The sequence below is a fragment of the Colossoma macropomum genome, unplaced genomic scaffold (genome assembly GCF_904425465.1).
Source record: "Colossoma macropomum unplaced genomic scaffold, Colossoma_macropomum, whole genome shotgun sequence".
Taxonomy (NCBI): domain Eukaryota; kingdom Metazoa; phylum Chordata; class Actinopteri; order Characiformes; family Serrasalmidae; genus Colossoma; species Colossoma macropomum.
The window spans coordinates 35,426,201-35,448,163 of NW_023494802.1; the positions used below are offsets into that span (position 1 = coordinate 35,426,201).

Consider the following 21,963-nt stretch of genomic DNA (forward strand, 5'->3'; position numbering starts at 1 on the left):
CGGGGCTCGTGTACGCCGTGTCCGCGGACCGCTTCCGCTCGCTGGACGCACTGCTGGCCGAGCTGACGCGCGCGCTCTCAGACAGCCTGCACCTGCCGCAGGGCGTGCGCACCATCTACACTATGGACGGGGCGAAGAAGGTCACGAGCCTGGACGAGCTGGCGGAGGGTAAGAATAGAGGGAGGTGTTGGGGGAGGGGGGCGGGGTGTTGGAGGACACGTGGCGGGGCAAACCACCCATACATACACTGACAGTGTAGGACAGAATATATTTCAGGATTTAGCAGAATATCAGAGTGAGCTATATGAGAATGCTATCAAAGTAGGTAAATGACGTGACTGATTACATCAGAATATGCAGCAGTACATATTTCAAATTACATCAGAATACATAGTAAAATATATTTCAAAATCAGAATATACAACAGTATATATTTTAGATATCAGAGTACATCAGAATATATAGAAGAGTATATTTCAGATTACATCAGAATATATAGCAGTATATATTTCAGATTACATCAGTTTATGCAGTTGTATATATTTCAGATTACATCAGAACATACAACAAAGTATATTTCAGAGTACAGGAAAGGATATAGCAGAGTATGAATCAGATTACAGCAGTGTGTGCAGCACAATACATTTCAGATTACTTCAGAATGTATAGCTGAGCATACAAGTAGGATATATTTGAAATTACGTCAGTATGTAGAGCAAAATATAATTTCAGATTATACATACACCTTCTAAACCGCTTATCCTTCTGGGTCGTGGTGGGGTGCTGGAGCCTATCCCAGCTGTCATTGGGCGGAAGGCAGGATACACCCTGGACAGGTCGCCAGTCCATCGCAGGGCAGACAGACAGACATACACAGTCACACACACACTCACACCTAGGGGCAATTTAGCATGTCCAATCAGTCTGACTGCATGTTTTTGGACTGTGGGAGGAAACCGGAGTACCCAAATTATGTCAGAATACATAACAAAATATATAATAGTTTACATTGAATGTGTAGCAGAATTTATTTCAGAGTACATCAAAATATACAGCAGAATATATTTCAGATTGTATGATTTTATAGCAAAGTATATTTCAGATTACATCAGAATATACAGCAGAGTATATTTCAGATTACATCAGAATACACAGTAGAATATATTTCAGATTACATCAGAATATACAGCAGAGTATATTTCAGATTACATCAGAATACACAGTAGAATATATTTCAGATTACATCAGAATATACAGTAGAATATATTGTAGATTACATTAGAATACACAGTAGAATATATTTCAGATTACATCAGAATATACAATAGAATATATTTTAGATTACACTGAATATAAAGTTAAGTATATTTCAGATTAAATCTAAGCATAAAACAAAATACTACACTATAACAATATAATTTCAAAACAAAAATAGCAGGATATGAGGAGCCATTCTGGGTTAAATGAGATCCAATCAGGTGTAAGTCATGCACATCAACAAGATTAGTGAACACCTATTCAAACAAAAGCTACTTTATTAAAAAAAGTATTTTACCTTATATGGATGAATGAATGTCTAAATGACCCAAATGTTTATTCTAGAAATATATAGTCCCCAGAAAGGCTTAAATACATGACTACAGAAACACAAACGCATTACACTTAAAATCTCTTAAATTTGCTGATGGCAGCACGTCTCCTGAGACAACATTAGCAGAGTGAGTCTGTGCAGTAATTGATGCCTAGCGGTCGTAGTGATTCTAATAAAATATGTCAATTTTTTTCATTATCGAGGGGATGTTATCATATTAGTTATAATAAGACCTTGAAGTCTAAAGGCACTGAAGTCTGTAAACTCATGGCTGCCTGGAACTGTCCTTGGCACATGAGGTAAAAAAAAATCACCTGCACGGTCAGCAATGATAAAGCAGCTGCTCATCTGCATGAGCCCAAGAGAACAAGTAAAATAAATCCAAGCCATTAGCGGATTCTCATCTCCTATCCTGAATATCAGAAGAGGGGAGAGATTTGTCCCTCGTTCCTCTCATCGCCTGCCCTCTAAGCCGTCTCTTTTTATTAATGTCATCTATCTTATTAAGCATGTTAAAAGACTGCAGTCAGCGGTTTTTGACATTTCGGGCAGCCTGGATGTCTAATGTCACACTACAGCACTCTCCCTTACCATTTTACGTTCGTTGCGCTTCTGTTTCTTCTGCCTTCTGTTTCTTCGTATATCTGCCTCCCTTCTCTCTCAGTGCTTCTGTGTATGTGCTTTCATTTGCTGTAATCCTTTAAGTGCACTGATTTGCAGAAATTTAACATTAGCCTAAAGTGAACATCTCTCTCTCTCTGTCTTCTTTCTCTCTCTCCGTCTTCCAGATGCAGCGCGCACAGAAGCTTCTTGATGCATTTGCTTCTGATAGATAATCTACTGAGCACAAATCCAAAGTGATTGATTGCGGTAGTTGAGAACCACAAATAGCACTCTCAGATCAATGTAGGAGAATCCGCTTCCCCAGACACAGCATAGTCCTAGAACGGAAGAGGAAGCCAACCCCTACAGAAGCAATTATAGTCACAGCACCAATACAAACAAACTGTAGATTAAAAAACACTGATTTTATATTCCAGAGTCAGGGATTTGATGCCCCGAGGGAACTGTTTCTGCTTGATAATGGTGCAGACGCAGATTAAGCCTGGTCTCAGCTGACAGCTTGGGTTCTCAATTCAAAATCCGTTTTAGTTCTAAAATGTTATAAAACCTATTTTGAGCTATTGCATAGTTTGAGCAGGGTGTGAAGAACCTATTGGCTGAGCATTGATTAGCGCAGTGTTCTGAAACCGCTCCTCAGGGACCCCCAGATGGTCCATATGTTTGCTCTTTCCCAAGATATAAGAATAGAGTAAATATATGGACCATCTGGGGGTCCCTGAGGAGCGGGTTCAGAGTGCAATTGATGCTTTAACCCCTTTAAACCCGTTTTATTACACACTTCTATAACCTAAGAATAGCTCAACTAGTTTGCAGTGAACTCCCTGTAGTTATTCAATAATAAGTCTTAGTATGTAATAATGGGATTCTGGGATTCTTGACTAAACTGGTCTCAACTGAGAAGCAATTCACAAATGTAGACTGTCTAGGGGTTGTTGAACACTGGTTTGAGAACTACTGGACCACAGGCCTTAGTTGGTTTTGATAAGAACATTTTATATGAGATATCTTTGGTGGTCAACTGCCTTACAGCAAGAAGGGCCTAGGTTCAAATCCCTGGCCGGGCCACCAGACTTCTTTTTGGGTGGAATTTGCATGTTCTCCCTGTTTTCTTGATGACATGAATTGGACATACTAAGTATGTGTGTGGAAGTGTCTGCCCTATGATTGAGTGGTGGCCTGTCCAGGGTGTTTCCTGCCCACTACTTGGATAGGCTCCAGCACCCTCTGCAACGCAGGGAGATGAGTGGCTTAGAAGATGAATGGATTACATAGAGCTTCTTTAAGAATCACTTTTTCATTAGTTAGTCACAGATTTCATGATCATAAAACCTCATCACAGTCCTTTTATACTATTAGCCTTACCAAGAAATCCTAAGATACTTCATCCACTCTTTCTTGCAGGTGAGGGCTATGTCTGTGCGTCTAATGAACCCTACAAGAAGGTGGACTACACCAAGAACGTGAACCCTAACTGGGGCTCTCGGATGGCTGGGACAGGGACCGGGACGGGGCGGCAGGGCTCAGGCGGAGGCCAGAGCAGGGAGAGTAAAGACTTCATCAAGCCCAAGCTGGTGACAGTGATCCGCAGTGGGGTGAAGCCACGCAAGGCCGTCAGGGTGCTGCTGAACAAAAAGACGGCTCACTCGTTCGAGCAGGTGCTGGCTGACATCACAGAGGCTATTAAACTGGACTCCGGAGCTGTGAAGAAGCTCTACACTCTGGATGGGAAGCAGGTGTGTATATGTGAATCTGTATGTCTGTAGTTTCCACTGAGGTTCTGGCACCTTCTGATGAATAAAGAGCTATTGTTTCTATCACATTGTAGAAACCATGACCATTAGGAGAAAAAAGAAGGGATGCAAGTGTGCAAGTTTTATGGCATTTACATTTTTTCCAGCACAGTTTTTCAGTGCTCCCAATTCACCTAAAACCAACAAAAGTTTCGTGGATTCTTTCATTCTAAGTCAACAACTCAAAGTTTTTGAATGCTTTCCTCGGTTTAAATGCTGAGCAAGGTCCACTTTCCATTTGAAACACTTTATCTCTTGCTCTGCTGATATCCACAACAAGTTGTATGTGAGGGTTTTGCATAACAGAGTTCTGTAAAGCTTGCATTTGACCATTCACCTCGTTCCGTACAGCAAGCTCCAATCTAATAGGTCCTGGCTGGCAGAAAAATAACTACACTGGTGTAGAAATGAAAGAGCTTCCTGGAATTATGGCTCAGGTACTTCAGGTGCAAACATGCCTAGAACTTTTGAAAGAAAAAAAAAACAATCCTGTCTCCTGAAAATGTTCCTGCAGTAGAAAAGCACCTTATGTCTATATGTAGTTGGTGTATTTTCATGTCTTTGACCTGTGGAGTAAATACCATGCAGTCTTCAAAGTGCTTGGTCAGCGTGTGTTCTGTCTTTAGAACCCTTGATGAGTGTCTGTTCAGTCTTTAGAACCCACAGTCAGTCTCTGTCATGTCTTTAGAGCCCTAAGTTAGTGTCTGTTTAGTCTTTAGAACACTTGTTTAGTCTTTATTCTGTCTTTAGAACCCTTAGTCAATCTCTGTTCTGTCTTTAGAACTCTTGATTTATCTCTGTTCAGTTGTAGAACACCTGATCAGTCTCCGTTCTGTCTTTAGAACTCGCTGTAGAGTCTTTAGAGTGCTTGGTCAGTTTGTATTCTGTCTTTCTATTTTTCTGTCTCTGTTTTGTCTTCAGAACTCTGAGTCTTTGTTCAGTCTCTAGAGTCTTTAGAGCACTTGGTCAGTGTCTGATCTGTCTTTAGATCCCTCAGTCAGTCTCTGTTATGTCTTTAGAGCACTTGGTCAGTCTCTGTTCCATCTTTAGAACCCTTGGTGATTATCTGTTCAGTCTATAGAACCCACAGTCAGCCTCTATTATGTCTTTAAAGCCCTCAGTTAGTGTCTGTTCCGTCTTTATTCTATCTTTAGAAGCCTCAGACAGTCTTTGTTCTGTCTTTAGTGCCCTCATGTAGTATCTGTTCAGTTTTTAGAGCACTTGGTCAGTTTCTATTCTGTCTTTAGAAGCCTCAGCCTGTCTCAGTTCTGTCTTTAGAAGCCTCAGCCTGTCTCTATTCTGTCTTTAGAAGCCTCAGCCTGTCTCTATTCTGTCTTTAGAAGCCTCAGCCTGTCTCTATTCTGTCTTTAAAGCCTTCGGTTACTGTCTGTTCAGTCTCTAGAGCACTAGGTCAAACTCTCGGTCAGTGTGTATTCAGGGCCTCAGTCAGTCTCTGTTCTGTCCTTTGAGCCCTAGAGCACTGCATGAGAAATAGAAGATCTAGAACATGAGGAATGTAGCGCTTCTCCTCCTAGCAATAGTAGAGTGTCTTTCTGTCTACATGCCAATTACCATAACAAACCCTCATAATAAATAGTAGGATTATATTATCTTAGTAAGCAAGGGGGAATATACTTGTGGGGGTGTGCATGTGTTGAGCTGGAGAAACCCCAGTTCTGTCAAAAAACCAACACGCCAGCAACTCCGGCTGCAGGCAGGTTGCCATGGTAACCTTTCTCCTTTCCTCCTCTCTTGAGCGAACTCGCAGAATGCCTCAGCAGAGGGAGAAAGCACACAAGGTTGTTTGTGTGTGTGCGTTATAGGAGAAGCCCAGGGTTCATTTGTATGCCACACATTTTCTACTGCAGAGAAGGAGGGGAATCCTTGAAAGACTCATTTGTTCTTGGCGAGACGGAAGTGTGTGTGTGTGTGTGTTCCTGTACCTCATCAGCAAAACTGCCGGTTTCTCATGGCAACTGCAGACTAACTCACCCAGTGGCTCTTAGGAATAAAGCGCATTTTTGTCTGCTGAGTTAGACTTATTTGCATAAGAGCAGTCCTGTTCTTATACATGTGTTTGTGCAAGTATATTGTTATATTCCATTTCCTCTATCATCTTTACAAGTAATGATGTAGACATTTTGCAAATTCACCTCAGTTTGGCTTAAATCAGCAACATCCTGGCACAAGGTACACACTGTACACCTAATCAAAGCCAGCTATCTGTGTGTCAACATGGTATAACTTCTGATAGTGGAAAGTGAAATTACAAAATGTCAACAATGAAGGTCGCTGAAGGTCAAAGTGATTTCAACCAAATTCAACTGCACCAACAGGAGCTGAAACTTTTTTTTTCTGTGGTAGCTAAATCAAGTGGTATAACTGTTGGTGGGGCAGGGGGGAATGGAGCTCTTAGCAAGTAGGCCCCCAAAATCTTTATCGGGCCCCTCATATAGATGTTGAAACAATTTTACGCTCATGACTCACAGAAAGATCCCAATTCTAAAAAAACACGCCTCCCTTTGAAAAAAATTACCATTTTCAAATCCGTCACAAGCTGCTATACATTAATTTTTTATAACTCTAAACCCTTCAATAGATAGTCTGATTAAATGACAAAACTAGGCATAACAGCTTCTATTGTTTCCTCTCATTCATCCTTTTTCACCACCACTGGTCCAAATTCCTTCTGTATAACAAGCTATTTCTTTTTTTAAAGAGCAATGAAACAATAGAAGCCCTGTCGCCCCCTACACGTCCGGTAGTGTATTGCAATTTTTGAAATGACTATGCGTATCAAATAATTTTTTTTTTTTTTCACTATTTAACATGAGTTGTTGACAACTAATTGACTTTGTCAATGAAACGTTGCTGTCCTAGTAAAAACTTTGTGGTGAGAACCTCCTGGCACCTCACAATTCAGTTGAATTTCAACCCAGGGTGCCATATGTGATTATAAAACTATTCTTAATGGGTGCCCTGACTGATCACCTCAATATTGTGTACATGCTATTTTAATACTGTTAAAATATGTTGTATAAACCAAGCAAACTACTCTATTTTTTACAAACTCAAGTCCAAAAAAGTTGAGACAGTATGTGAAATGCCAATAAAAATGGAAAGCAGTGATTAGTAAATTCTGTTTGACCTGGATTAAATTGAAAACGGTATAAAACCACCATGTTTGTTGTTTTACTTTATGAACTTCATTGTTGTTTGTAAATATATGCTCATTCCAAATTTGATGCCTGCAACATGTTCCAAAAAAGTTGGAAGAGGAGCATGTTTACCACTGTGTTACATTACCTTTCCTTTTAACAACATTCAATAATCATCTGGGGAGTGAAGACACCAACTGATTCAGTTTTGAAACTGGAATTTTTTTGCTATATTTCAGTTAGATGAGTCATCAGCTGTGCAACTGTACAGGACCTTTGCTAATGTATTTTGCACTTTGTAGTGCACCACACATTTTCAATGAGACAGGCATGTCAATTTAGCACCCGCACTCTCTGATTAAACAGCTATGCTGATGTTGTGATGATGAAATAAACATGGACATTGCTGAAAAAGAGAGTGTCTGAAAGGCAGCATATGTTGCTCCAAAATGCTGAAATATCTTTCAGCTTTAACAATGCCTTCACAGATGTGCAAGTTATCATTGCCATGGGCACTAACACTCTCTCATATGATGACAGACCCTGGCTTTTAAATTTTATCTTGATAACAGTCTGGATGGTCTTTTCTTTTTTGAACCAGGGAATACAAAGTTCAATATTTAATTAATTTATTCTGAAATGTTCACTCGTCAGACCACAATACACTTAAACCCAGAGAAGTTGGCAGCGTTTTTGGATTTGGTTTATGGGTTTCACTGTAAATATTACAGTCTAAACTTGCATTTGTGGATGCACCCACAAATAATGTTCATTGACAACGCTTTGTCAAAGTATTCCCGAGCCCATGCTGGGTTATCCATCAAAGGAGCATGCTTGTTTATAATGCTATTCCATTTAATGTCATTAATTTAGTTGTATTTAGTTGAGATTTTTCCAGATTCACTGAATCTTTTGATGATATAATGCACCGTACACAGTGAAATGCTTACAATTCTTGAAAACACTCATTGAGGAATTCTATTCTTAAACATTTTGTGACGATTCCTTTCCTGGATGCTCCTTTTATACCAAAACATGATTATATCATCTCTTTTAAAATGATTTCTGAACATTGTTAAATGTTCCTAGTCCCCCGTCTCAAAAGGCATCAGAATCATTCAGAATGATATTTTTGTCTTTCCAAAAAACAAAGTTGATAAGATAAAACATTAAATGTCTTGTCTTTATACTGGTTTTGTTTATATATAGGTCAAAATGGATTTACAAAATCACTGCTTTCTCTTTTTGTCTGCATTTCACATACTGTCCCAACTTTTTTGGAATTGGGTTTGTTTTTGAATCAGACAAAATCCCTCTACTAGTAGATTTTTGTGACGGCATCAATTGGTTGCTTTGTGTCTCATCCATTGAGTGAGGTACAGCAAGCTAAAGATCTAAGCCAGAGTATTACGTTACCCAACAGAAAATGTTTTTGATTGTCTTATTGTCCATATGACTGAGTCCTCTGTAACCATATGACAACATTTCTGTGGTTAAAACATCATATTTTAAAACTATTAGTCATGTACACTATTTTAAGGCATGTAAATCTTAGTAGTGAGTGTTCCCTTAATGCATCTTGATTCTGTATCCTTTTTCCATGTGTATTTCCATCTTTACAAGTAGGTTAACTTAGTTGAATTTGAGTGTACAGGCTCATGTTTAGCTGTCAAATTTAAACTAAATCACATTCTTAGGTCTGTATAAAAGTCTGCTTATGATGCTTTGTGCATCAGTGCAGTATCTTTCAAGGGAGAATCGTGATGCGTCTAAGAATAGATTCTTTTTCCCTCGCCAGTAACAACCAGCAATTATCAGCAGCAGATAATGTTCCAGAAAGAAGTGTTCTCAAAGCTGGCAGACAGTTTTGGCATGATAAGAAAGCTGGCTGCTGCACAGCAAAGTTCTGATTTAATTTCTCTTTCTAAATCTTTATAGCTGACAAGCCTTCAGGATTTTTTTGGAGACGATGACGTGTTCATCGCGTGCGGCCTTGAGAAGTTCCGTTATGCCCAGGACGATGCTGCGATTGGACACGCGGGGAAACCTTCTGCTGCTGCGTTCGTCAATGGTGACGCACATATTGAACACACGATGAAGCGTATACAGTGCATGTGTAAAGTTTGGGCGAACACGACACTTTAGAAGACTTATAAGATTGTTCACTGTTACTTTTCAATGAAATGGTCTATATCTAACGTTTTTCCCCCTGAGGTCCACTAATAACATTTGTGTGTGTTTATGTAATAAAAATGGTCACTCCTTTTTAAAATTAATCAGCCTGTTATGGTTACTGTGCCTTTAAGACAGATAAATGACAAATGACTTTTGTTCTGATTGGCTGCCTCATCTGAAAAGAACTCTGAAACACTGCTTATAACTTCAGTGTGAACCGATGGAGCTAAACTGCTGTATGTGGAATAGGTGGATATATGTAAATTAGTTACATTACGTAAATTACGTCACAGAAACTATGAACTCAAAACAGGCTGTTTTCAGCATAGTTTCCATTAATGGTTTGTATGGACTGAGGAGTGAATAGTGTGCTTCGAAACTTGAACTCTGTTGGCATATTATTTAAAAGTCCTTAATTTGAAAAAGCAAGGGAAATGTGGTTTTCAGTGATATGGGCCCTTTTAATAAGAGAAAAATAACTGACACGGTTCTATTAACATGAAACTGCTATTCATGAATGTTTACATAAAGTTTTTTCCTTGGTTCTTGCCTAAATAATTGTGTAACAGTTTTCTTCTCCAAACAGTTGTTAAAACACGTAGTGAAAATCTTTTTGGCTCAAAGATAATTCAAACAGCTGAAAGACTTGAGTGCTTATAAGGGCTGACAACATAACAAGCGCATAAAATGTGTGGGGTTTGGCATTGTCCCCAAGGCAGCACTTTTGTCAGCTGTTCCTTTTGTTTTGCAAGATCTAAACAGCTTTCTATTTTCTATTTATTGTTTCCTATTTTCTTTTTCTAAGAAAACAGTGTTTATTAAAAAACACTTTGAAAAGCTATGTGTCCCCAAACCTTTAACAGACAGTCTGCACATCCACATTACTAACTCCATTCATCCTCTGTCTCTGTCTCAGAGTGTAAGATGAAATCGTCAAAGTCATCTGCTCCTGTTAAATACGCTGTTCCCAAAGGCTCTGGTGTGAACAGGTCAAAATCACCTGTGTCAGGTAAAGACCTACCAATACAACACCTTCACTCTAATTCATTCATTCACTCACATTCACTTGTAAATAAGCTCCCATACTATCATTCAAAAGTTTGGAAAGACTTGTCATAATTTATGTTATTTTGCTCAATAATTACTTAATGTTAATGCAATATTTTATGGTTCATTATGTATTGCTTGTCATGTTAACTGTCTCTGGATTTGATCTCCACTTTACAATTTTTATTATAATTTCATTCCCAATATTACAGAGATTTCTCAGTTATTGTGGTAACATCTACAGCTTTGTTCATCATCCTGGATACACATACCCTACAAACTATTTGGAACCTGTGGAATATATGTTTATATATAGATAGATATATAGATAGATAATACAATTAAATTCATCTAATGTAATATTATTAATATTCAACATTTTAACCATTTTACTTCCCACTCTGTGTCCGTTTGAGTGTGGAACACCAGCAAGTAGCTCAGCCATGGGTGTGACACAGTCGGTTAACATGCCTCATATCAACAATCTGATTGGTTAGCACTCAGCTAATTTGCATACATTTTGCCCATAGATCATGAGGAGCACAAAGTGCAACCAATGTCTATGAACTCTATAGTGTTGTGGAAAAAAACCTGGTAAATTTCTTTGAAAAACTGACAGCAAAAGAAAAGAATGGAAGCTGTAATGATGGCAAAGGTGGACACAGAAAATACTGAAAAACATGTAATATTATACTTACTTAAAACACCTTCTCTCATCCTATTGCTCAAACACAATACATACAGGTTACTGTACTACAGCAATTAAAGCAAAGGAGTGGGTGATATAACCGTATCACAGCTTACAGTCCTGGTTGATGATTGTTCTGCTTTTTGCTTTCAGGCAGTGACGGTACAGGAGGTCAGACCCCAAGAGTAAAGTCATCAAAGACCCCGACCAGCCCAGGCAGTCAGCACAGCCTGAAAGTAAGTATGTATGTACGTGGAGATGTTGAAATCCTCTCTGCAATACAGACTTATTGTGTTTGTCTACTGCTTTGCATTTACTGTTTGTGTATTGTGAACTGTCCTCTGTAGATTTCCTCCCGCCATGTATCTCCCTCCCCTCCCCCCTCAGAAGAGCTCAATGGAGCAGAGGACCTGAGCCCAGAAGGTATCATAAACACACACACACACACACACACACACACACTTCTGCAAATAAGCCACACACATGTGCAGCATACACACGTGTGCAGTTCTGCTGCTGTACAGGTTGGCACATCTGGCAGAGTCAAGCTGCATGAAGCACAACTCCACTCATATAAGCCTGGATGACTGTGCGTGTAGATACACATACAACATACATAAAACTGTGTGTGGGTGAGTAAGAGAGAAAGAAGGAGAGAGCGAGAGAGAGAGAGCGAGAGAGGGAGAGGTGAGGTGTGAAATGCATGTCACAGTGATGAAATTACGCATGAATGGCAATCAAGTTTTGCATACATGAAATCACACAGAGCCTTTAATTTAACTATATAGGGTATGTAGCACTATAGTATTGCACACACTATAATGTTATAATATAATTAAAATTAAACAAAACTATCAACAATATAGAACACTGTAAGATAATTATGCAGTATGGAACACTGTAGTATAATTATACACTGGTGCATAATTAAAAAAAAGTACCTTCTTCTCATTCTACATTCTCTCTCTCTCTCTCTCTCTCTCTCTCTCTCTCTCTCTCTCTCTCTTCTTCAGTTAATGGGAATAAGGTGCAGTCCTCCATCATCACTGATAAATACAAAGTGGGGAAAGTCATCGGAGATGGAAATTTTGCTGTGGTTAAAGAGTGTGTGGAGAGGTATGAGTCTAAAACACACACACACACACACACACATACAGAAACATATTACCTGCTGTGTGCGCAAGCTAGGCATTTAACTCCAAGTTGTTCCAGAGCTGTCTCTCCCGTCCTCCTATTACCCTCCTCTAAAGAATGTTTATTAAAGTAAATGTTCTCAGAGTATTTTCTATGGTAACATTAATGCTTTCTTTCCTTATGGTGTGTGTGTGTGTGTGTAGGGCCACTGGGCAGGAATATGCTCTGAAGATCATAGACAAGGCTAAATGCAGTGGCAAGGTCAGGAAGTAAATTGAATCATATATATATATACATATATATATATATATATATATATATATATGGAGAGACTATAAAAATAACTGATTGAAATATTGATAACTGCTTGGTGTTCCTAATAGGAGCACCTGATAGCCAATGAGGTGGCAATACTGCGACGCGTCCGGCACCCTAGCATCATTATGCTAATTGAAGAGGTGGACACACCTACTGAGCTCTACTTGGTTATGGAGCTTGTTAAGGTATAATTACTGCTTTTTTTTTTTTTCATACCACTCCCCCCCCAGGGTCTCAGTGCAGCATTACACACATGGCCTGTTTTCTACAAGACACGCCAGAGAAGCAGCATTTTGCTATACAGTAGCCATATATAGAGCATCTTTTGCATTCATTTATTTGTTCATTCATTTATTTGATTATTTATTCTTTTATGCACTTTGTCTTCTTAATTGTATCTTCTCATATTTAATCATAGAGTTTTCTGTTTTCTGTTTTCTGTCTTGGTTTTCACTGACTGGATTCTTTGGAGTAGTATACTTTATACAATGAAAATAAAGCCATTCTATTCTATTCTATTCTATTCTATGCTATTCTATTAGACTAATAGGCTCAACTTTTGGTTTTTATCGTGAAGCCAAAAAAAAATACAATTTTCAAGACAATTACCAAAATCACTTCTAACACTTCTCCTGTTTATGTGTAACAGTACTTGTGATGCTGTAGTGATAAGTGTGTGCGTGTGGTTTGCAGGGAGGAGATCTATTTGATGCCATCACCTCGTCCACAAAGTACACAGAGAGAGATGCCAGTGCTATGGTCTACAATCTGACCGGAGCACTCAGATACCTACACCGCATGAGCATAGTGCACAGAGATATCAAACCAGAGAATCTACTGGTACACACACACACACACACACACACACACACACACACACACAACCTTTTCAAAGTTTTCAATACAGTAATACTAATTTTTGTTGCAGATACAGTACTGTGCAAAAGTCAGAGACCACTGTTGATATTTCCAGTTAAAATGGCAATTAAGTTATTTTTTAGCGTCAGGAAAAAGTCAGAAAACAAATATTTAACAGAAAGGAACACAGAAGCCTCTCCAGCCAAATATAATATCAGATCTTTCAGTATTTAGTGTATCCAATCTTTGCCTTAATAATGGCTTCCACTCTTCATAGGAGACATTTTTTCAGATCTATAGTGCTAAGTTGTCTTCTCACAGTGGAAAGTGGACAGAGTTAAGAGTCTTATTATCTCTATATCTCTTCATAATTTTTTTGAAATTCAGTTTTGGAAACATCGTTTTGTTTCCACTTATTTCCCTTTGACTTTCTCCTTGACTTTCTATATATACATTTTTTTACACACTACTGTACAGTATTTGTAGTTCCTCAAAGCACGGTATGATAATACATCGTACGGTAACGGTAATACATAAACACTATCAGAGCACACAAGCACACATTCAGCATTGTCCATTAAGACATGAAATGAGAGATTTCACACACTCACTCTCTCACTCTGCAGGTGTGTGAATATCCGGACGGCACAAAGTCTCTGAAGCTGGGAGACTTCGGGCTGGCTACTGTAGTGGAAGGACCGCTCTATACTGTCTGTGGAACACCCACCTATGTGGCACCAGAGATTATCGCAGAGACAGGGTAAGAGTTAACACTACTAAATGCCCGGATCTGTCTCGTTTATCTAGAGCTGTGAGTATCAGGATCACAGGTGTAATGTGATGAGCTGCTGTGTGTAACAGGTACGGTTTAAAGGTGGATATCTGGGCAGCGGGGGTCATCACATACATCCTGCTGTGTGGGTTTCCTCCATTCCGCAGTGAGAGGAACCAACAGGAGGAGCTGTTTGAACAGATTTTGCTGGGCAGACTGGAGTTCCCCTCACCTTACTGGGACAACATCAGCGAGAGTGCCAAGGTCTGCCCCCATCAACACTACATCAAAGGAATGGTTCGGTGAAAGTTTACACAGTTTTCCAGTTAATGCCAACATTCTGCTTCTTTAGTCAGAGCTACAAATCTAACGTTGATAACAAACACTAAAAGTTTCCACAAACACATCCCCAAAACAAACTGCATCCAGGTTTTCATTAAGGTCATGTAGACCTGATGCTGTTTAGGACACAGTATGACATCACCATGTAGCTGAATGCTTTGGGCAGCCATTTTAGACAACAGCATGCAAAGGGACACCACAGATTGCACTTTTAAAATTGCATTTAAAATTGAAACAACAGGAATCACAAACATAATCTAGAGTGCACGTGTCTGAGTGAGACACATGAATGTGAAGGAAAGTTGGATTCTGTGGGGGAGGCAGAATTTGGCACAAAACATGTTGTCTAAAATAGCTGCCCGCTGCATTCAGTTTTGTTCTTTTTTGTAGTTCACAGTAAGTCATACTGTGTGAAGAACTAGATGTGGTTTGAGCAGGTTGAGATGTTTTGGGGACACATTTACTGAAAGGATTTGGGTGACTATTGACTTCTAGTGTTTGTTAGCAACATTAGCCTAATAGCTCTAGTGCTAAGCTAAAGAAGCTAATTTTGGACACCAAACATGTCTTGGCTGATCAGCTACATCTGAGGAAAGTGGACAATTGTGTACATTCAATTTTTTGCCAAACCACTCCTTTAACACACTATACTATATAACCCACCTGCGGTCATATTTGTACATGTTAAGAGCTAACCGGATAGGAATTGATTGGTTAACTCTGCTCCTGTGTTTCTTTGCAGGACTTGATTGGTAAGATGCTGCAGGTGAATGTGAGTGCGCGCTACACAGCAGAGGAAGTCTTGTCACATCCATGGGTTCTGGTGAGCAAGACACACAAGAAGGACATACACATACATACAAACATTCAGGTACATCAAAGGGACCCAATGCTATCAGCTGTGTACCAGATAATATGTAATGCGCTCCAGATTCTATGTGGTGAGCACCAGATAGTATCAGGTGTGCATTTTTACGTAAAAAAACACACCACATCCTTTAAAGGCTCCGTATTATTCTGATACATATGACATGTTTTTGTTATTCTGACTTTGATGATGTTTTGTGTTCAAATTTATCATTTCAGCCTGTATTACTGTCTTCTAGTTAAACAGCGAGAGTCTTTATCAGGTGCACAAGATTTTTGTCCTTTCAGGGGCTCTGTAGAATAACATTATAAAACATAACAAACTTTTTTATGAGCCAATGAAAAATCAGAAAAAGGAAAAAATGTAAAGGATGATGTGTAGCTCCACCCCCACTGCTATAATATGGTTATTATTTTTTTCTGTTTAAGAAGTATGACAACAAAGAACTGACATAATACCATTCGTTGAAGCTAACTGTTTAACTGAATACAATTCTATAAACTATAAGTACTGCAAGTAAAGTGTACTATAATTATATGAGTATAAAATTTTAATCTAAAATATACATCTAAAAATAGATCAACTGCTATGATCTTTAGTAATGGTGGTATCAGCCAAAAAATATTTCATGAGTCAGGTACTGCTTTTATGAGTATTAGAGTGAAGAAGGAGGACTGGGTGGCTCTGTGGATCTCATTCAAATGTTTTCATTTTGCATGTCTATGTTTAGGACGATACTGCACTGGAGAACAATACGACCTGTGAGACACCAGATGCAGAACACACAAATGACAGCACAGGAACAGAAGCACAGGTAAGACCAGCTGCACATGCACACACACTCAATTGTAACAGTATACAGTCAGGAGTCAAGAGCCATCAGCACAGACAACGCTTATCAAAACTGTTCACTAATGAATGTTTCCCTCTTTTCTTTGCTTTTTTTATCCAGTTGGATCAGCTGCAAGGCAATGGTAAGAGCTAAAAGTCTCATCATAAAAGTGACTTTCGAATTTGTTCAGTTATTAAATATAATGCATGATCTGAACTGAGAGATTTTTGCTCCAAACAAAGAATCGGAAATTAGTTTATTACTTTGGTTTTGGTTTATCTGTGTTGCTGTTGTAAGATGTAAGTGATGTGAGGCATGTAAGTGCACTCATGCTGTATTTGAATGCTGCTGCTACACCTGTACCAAAATGTTGCAGAATAATTACACTATGACTCATTGTGCTGAAAAGCCAGTCGCTTCTTAATGAGAAACTTAATGAGTCAGAATTGTTCACAGTGGTGGTGATAGGAACCAGATGATTGAAGCATTTGATGTCTCTGAAAGCTCCCTCACAGAAAGTTAATCCATGAAATGAATATAAATATACTGTCTGATGCCTGAGACATTGTTTTATGATAGTTTTGTGAAAAGGTTTTGACTCAAAACATGTTTTTTTCTGTGAAAGCCATTCACATGCACAGTGCTATAAGGTATAAAAGTAGAAAAAGGAAACTGATTTTTTTCAGATATACTTCTGTTTTAGCTTTATCAACATTACATAACACACAGTAGACACATGTAGGTTCACTGGTCTTTATGGATATTAAAAAATGATATTTTTGTATACATAAAGTATACAAATATATTTGTGTTGTAGACATTGTGACCCCTGGTTCCTCTCACCACTACTGTAAAGAAAAATGAGTTGTCCCACCAAACCACTCTAAATGACTTTGTTAACAACTCAGTGACTGAATTATACAGAAACTTCCTTTTAAAGAGCAAATATTATTCTATTAAATTGCAACTTTCGGTAATACAAAGGAATGAAAATGTGGTAATGAGTTTCATGTGTTCATTTAGCCCACACAGTGTAAGCTGTGGGTAAAAAAAGGGTAGTAAAAATGAGCCAAAAAATCTGCCATCGTTTGGCTGTAAAGAAACTGGAATTGGAATTGACCATAAAAATTCTCGATTGGATAAGCATTAATGTTCACACTTCATTTTGATGGTTCAAAACAGAGTGTCTACAAATGCTCAAATTGCAAACAACCTATTATTAACCTGTTATTAATAGCATTAAGGTTAGGATTAGGACCAGGTTTAGGATTAGGACCAGGTTTGGGGATGAAGTTAATTTAGGATAGGTTTTGGGCTGTGAAAGGGCTGAGGTGAACTTAATAGGTATTTAGCTGAACATAAGTTTAAGCTGCATTATGTAAGTTTTGGGGATTTGGACCCCTCTGGTGGAGATGTGTAATTGCATGCAAGGTGCAAAAGAACATTTTGTAACCTTGGCTGTGCTTCCTTGGTGAAGGACATGTCTTCCAATGATGTAAGTGAATTCTATACTATTGTTCATTAGTATAGTGATAATTTAGCATTTGAGACCTAAACATCGAACCTTCTTTTTGAATCTATTCGTTCGGCATGAAGACATATAACATGGTCCGAAAAACTCCCGCAAAATCTGACTCCACTTAAAATCTTATGTAAAGTGGACCATCAAAATAAAGTGTTATGCACTAGAATATGGAAAGCAATAGCATGTGATAGCATTTATTTTATTTATTAATACTTGCTTATTTTTGCATGTGTGCATGTGTTGCAGAGCAAAGCTCGACATAGATGGAGATACTCTGGAGGATCAGCAGAAGAGAAGCCCTGCTCGCTCAGCCAAAGCTTAAAGGAATACTTCAACCAGAAATGCTAACATGGCTAAAATGAACGAAGGCTAATCTGGGACTAATACTTATTTTCCTCCCACTAGCTTTCATTCAATAGCAGAACCAGCAGTTTTGAGTGAAGTATACCTTTAAACGCAACGCTCTGCAAAATCTAATGAGCTGCGACCACCAGACCAGCAAAACCCCTCTAAACCTCCCTTCTATCCTCTTGTAATTGTCCCCTATGCTCTCTCCATTCATGTCTTTCAACCTTCTTCTCATTCAACTCTGTCCTTCTTCTCTTGTCCTCTCCACCCCCACACTCCCCACTTTAATTCTCTCCTGTCTCTTTTCTCCTTGATTGCTATGTATCAGATGTCTCAGAGGATGAGTGCTGGTCACCACTCAAGTGCCCCATTAACTGCAGCTTTAATGTCATATTTAAATGAATTAGTTAATATGCTTTTTCTCAGTTACTGTTGTGGGCTTTTAGAGAAAAGGAACACCTTAAAGGAATAATCTAGTGTTTTTTCAACCCATCTCCATTTCTGCATCTGTTTTGTATTGTTTATTACAACAGACAATAATTTTGATGTGTTTTCCAGTAATTAGAAAAAAACAGAAAACCTGTTGAATCAAAACACATGTATCTTGGAAGACATCGGGCTGTTGCTGAAAACGTGTGAAATGCATGCACATAAAATGCAAATTCAACACTACAACCATTGTACTTTAACAATACAGGGGCCTGAATTCTAAATTTCATGCTAAATTCGTTCTGAAGATAATTTCGCATTTGTGTACAATTGCTTACTGCAAACTGTAATGGCTATAGAACTTGGGCCCTTCAGTTTGTAAGTCAGACCATAAACCTGCATTCATCTATGCACATTTTCAGGTCCTGGCCATTTTTTTAAAGTCACTACTTACATTTTCATATATGACCATTTTAAAGTTAATACTTGAGCCTATGGCAACTCCACCCACATCAATACATAGATAATGTATTGCCACAGATTCTTCCCTGTAGAAAACCAGTCACATCTGTGAAATAAGATATTTGCAGATTTACAGCTCAATTTTTTCCGTACGTTTACTGGCAGAATTCAGCTGCCCATGGGCTTTTCTGTGTGGAGGGGGACATGTTGAAACTTTTGTCCTTGGTAATCATCTGTATAATACTGATGCAGCAGATAAAGATTACATTGAAAAATTCTAGAGTATTCCTTTAAAATGCCTGATAAAAGGCATAGATCATGATGACAGCAAGATAGCAGACACTGATATAGTCGTATGCAAAAGTTTATGTTTTGCTAAGTTAAAATAAGTTAACACATCCTCTTCAGGGAACCTAAATATGGCATTTATATGTAACATTTAGTTTAACATAAAAACATTTTATATATATATATATAATTTATTCCCTTATATGTCAGCAAATAAAAAGTAATTGTGCACTAAAATGTGCAGAAGTGTGTTCTCTCTAGAGGATGTGTACTTATTTTCACCTAGAAAATCAACAAAACATGTCATTTGACCAGTGTTGCCCATTCAAGTGTTCAAGCCTATCACCTGTGCTCTGTGAAATCTGATATATATGACAGCTCCTGGTCTGTGTTTGCTCGCAGATTCTCCAAACGAACCAGCGACCTCATTTCCTACTGCGCTGTGTCCTTCTTTACCTCTCTTTCTGTATATACAGTGTCTAGATGTGAAAATCATCAATCTTTCAGTCAATAGGTACACTATATGGCCAAAAATATGTGGACATCTGCTCATCACATCTATCTGAGCTTGTTGGACATCCCATTCCAAAACCATAGGCATTAATATGGAGTTTGCACCACTCCAACCGACGCTTGGCGTTGTGCATAGTGATCTTAGACTTGTGTGCAGCTACTTTGCTGAGGAAACCTACTTCATGAAGCAACAAAGGACAGGTAATGTTTACGTTCTACATGCTTGGCAGCCCCGCTGTGAGAGTTTGTATGGTAGGCCACTTGTGGATGCTTCCATTTCATAATAATAGCACTCACAGTGGACTGTAGGTGGATCTAGCAGGTTTGAAATTTCACAAACTGACCTGTGGCAAAGGTGTGGCATCCTATGACAGTGCCACTGAGTCACTGAGCTCTTCAGTATGACCCATGCTGCCAGTGTTTGTCTATGGAGACTGCATTGCTATGTGCTTGATTTTATACACCTGTAAGCAAAGGGGGTAGCTGAAACTCCTGGAGGTGTGTCCACATACTTTTGGCCATATAGTGTCCGTCCATACAGTGCGCCATTAGACCTAGATCTTTCAGCCATTCCTTCAATTTTACATATCAGTAGACATATCAGTTCCTACATGTAAATGCATTAGATTGTATGTGGATCAGGTGAGTGTGCGAGTTTGTTGAACAAAAGAAAGTATGTTGAACGTTTGAGCGTAATTTTGTGCGCCCTGTGTGACTTGATTTGAGGAAATGGAGTAGTCTTAACTTTTGCTTTACACCAAAATAGGGTTGGCCTTCGATGGATGAAGAGAACAGAAGTGCTGTATTATGTGTGTGTGTGAGGCAGAGTGTGTGTGTATCCATGAATTGCCACCTCATCCTTTTTCTGAGAATAAGTGTTATCCATTCGATTTCATCTGAAAAAGAAAGAGGAAAACATGGATGGTACTGAACGATTGTGTCATGTTAAAAGTGTAATAGTATTAACTTTTGTACTGTGGTTGATTATTCGGGCCAAACGTTCCCTGCCTACACTGTAACGATGATGGCTTTTTATTTCATCTTTTCTTTGTACTTCAACAATACATCTTTAGTAGCTGAATAAGAAGTCTGTTTGTGTTTATTTACCCCATGAGCATGTTATGGTAATTAGCCATGCTAACAACACCAGCAAACAAAAACACTCCTAAAAAGGATGAAATGCACCTAATAAAGGGTGATTTAAACACAACAAACAAGGAAAGCACTACACAGTTTAATACAACTAAATGGAACCAAAATCAAGCTTATCTGGTTAAAGATATATACCCCCTGTCATTTATTGAAAGGGGAACGCCACCAATGTTTCAAAATGTATGCCTAATTAAATGGTTCAGATGTAAACAAAGTCTTTCAGAGTGATTTGTGTGAAATGCTTTGTTCTAGAGAAACTTACTGGGTCAGAATTGTTCACAGTGGTGGTGATAGGAACCAGAACATCTGAAGTGCTTAATGCCTCTGAAAGCTCCATCATAAAAAGTTAGTAAGAGGGGTACATGCAGGGCATTGTAAGTCAAAATAGTCCCCAAAAATAACCTTTTCAGATCTTTTGCTATTTTACCATCACAAACATTGCATATAAAAACTTAGAGGGCACATGTAGGTTCACCAGTGTTTCTGGATAATAAATAAATTGGCTGTATTTGTGTTGTAGACATCGTGACCCCTGGTTCCACCACCACTGTAAAGAAATCTGAGTCTGTGAGTTTCTCTACAATGAACCATTTCACACCAAACCACTCTGATTTACTTTGTTTACATCACAATGACTATAACGTGCAAACATTTTTAAAAATTGGTGGAATTTCCCACTGATTTCCAGTCAAACATGACCATGAAGTACAAAATTATTATTTTCAAAGGATATTTTGGCAGAGATTAGAAATAAGACAAAAGAATAAGGAAGGAAAGTGTCAAATGAAAGTGGAAAAAACAAAAACGGAGTTCAAAAAATAAAATAATAATTACATTTAAAATACTAATAAAAAAATTAGACCTGATAAACCAAGATCTTTCTCAGTACTGCAGGGACACTGACATGGTGGCGTGTTAGTGTGTGTTGCGCTGGTGCAAGTGAATCAGACACAGCAGTGCTGTGGCTGGATATTTTTGGTTGGTGAACTATTCTCAGTCCAGCAGTGATGCTGAGGTGTTTAAAAACTCCAGCAGCACTGCTGTGTCTG

General features: G+C 38.6%; 1 protein-coding gene across 1 annotated transcript in view; it reads left to right on the forward strand.

The window, feature by feature from the left end:
* Nucleotides 1-19,042, forward strand: part of LOC118822872 (serine/threonine-protein kinase DCLK2) — a 19,440-nt gene extending 398 nt beyond the window's left edge. The window contains exons 1-16 of the mRNA XM_036592192.1: nt 1-168; nt 3,617-3,948; nt 9,102-9,234; nt 10,255-10,347; nt 11,227-11,309; nt 11,421-11,496; nt 12,087-12,189; nt 12,411-12,468; nt 12,591-12,710; nt 13,219-13,365; nt 14,010-14,143; nt 14,245-14,419; nt 15,240-15,320; nt 16,096-16,179; nt 16,318-16,339; nt 17,969-19,042. The exon at nt 1-168 is cut by the window's left edge and continues 398 nt beyond it. Of these exons, the coding sequence (XP_036448085.1) occupies nt 1-168; nt 3,617-3,948; nt 9,102-9,234; nt 10,255-10,347; nt 11,227-11,309; nt 11,421-11,496; nt 12,087-12,189; nt 12,411-12,468; nt 12,591-12,710; nt 13,219-13,365; nt 14,010-14,143; nt 14,245-14,419; nt 15,240-15,320; nt 16,096-16,179; nt 16,318-16,339; nt 17,969-17,985 (1,826 nt within the window). The 3' untranslated portion in view covers nt 17,986-19,042. The remainder of the gene's footprint in view (nt 169-3,616; nt 3,949-9,101; nt 9,235-10,254; nt 10,348-11,226; nt 11,310-11,420; nt 11,497-12,086; nt 12,190-12,410; nt 12,469-12,590; nt 12,711-13,218; nt 13,366-14,009; nt 14,144-14,244; nt 14,420-15,239; nt 15,321-16,095; nt 16,180-16,317; nt 16,340-17,968) is intronic.
* The last annotated feature ends 2,921 nt before the right edge of the window (nt 19,043-21,963 follow it).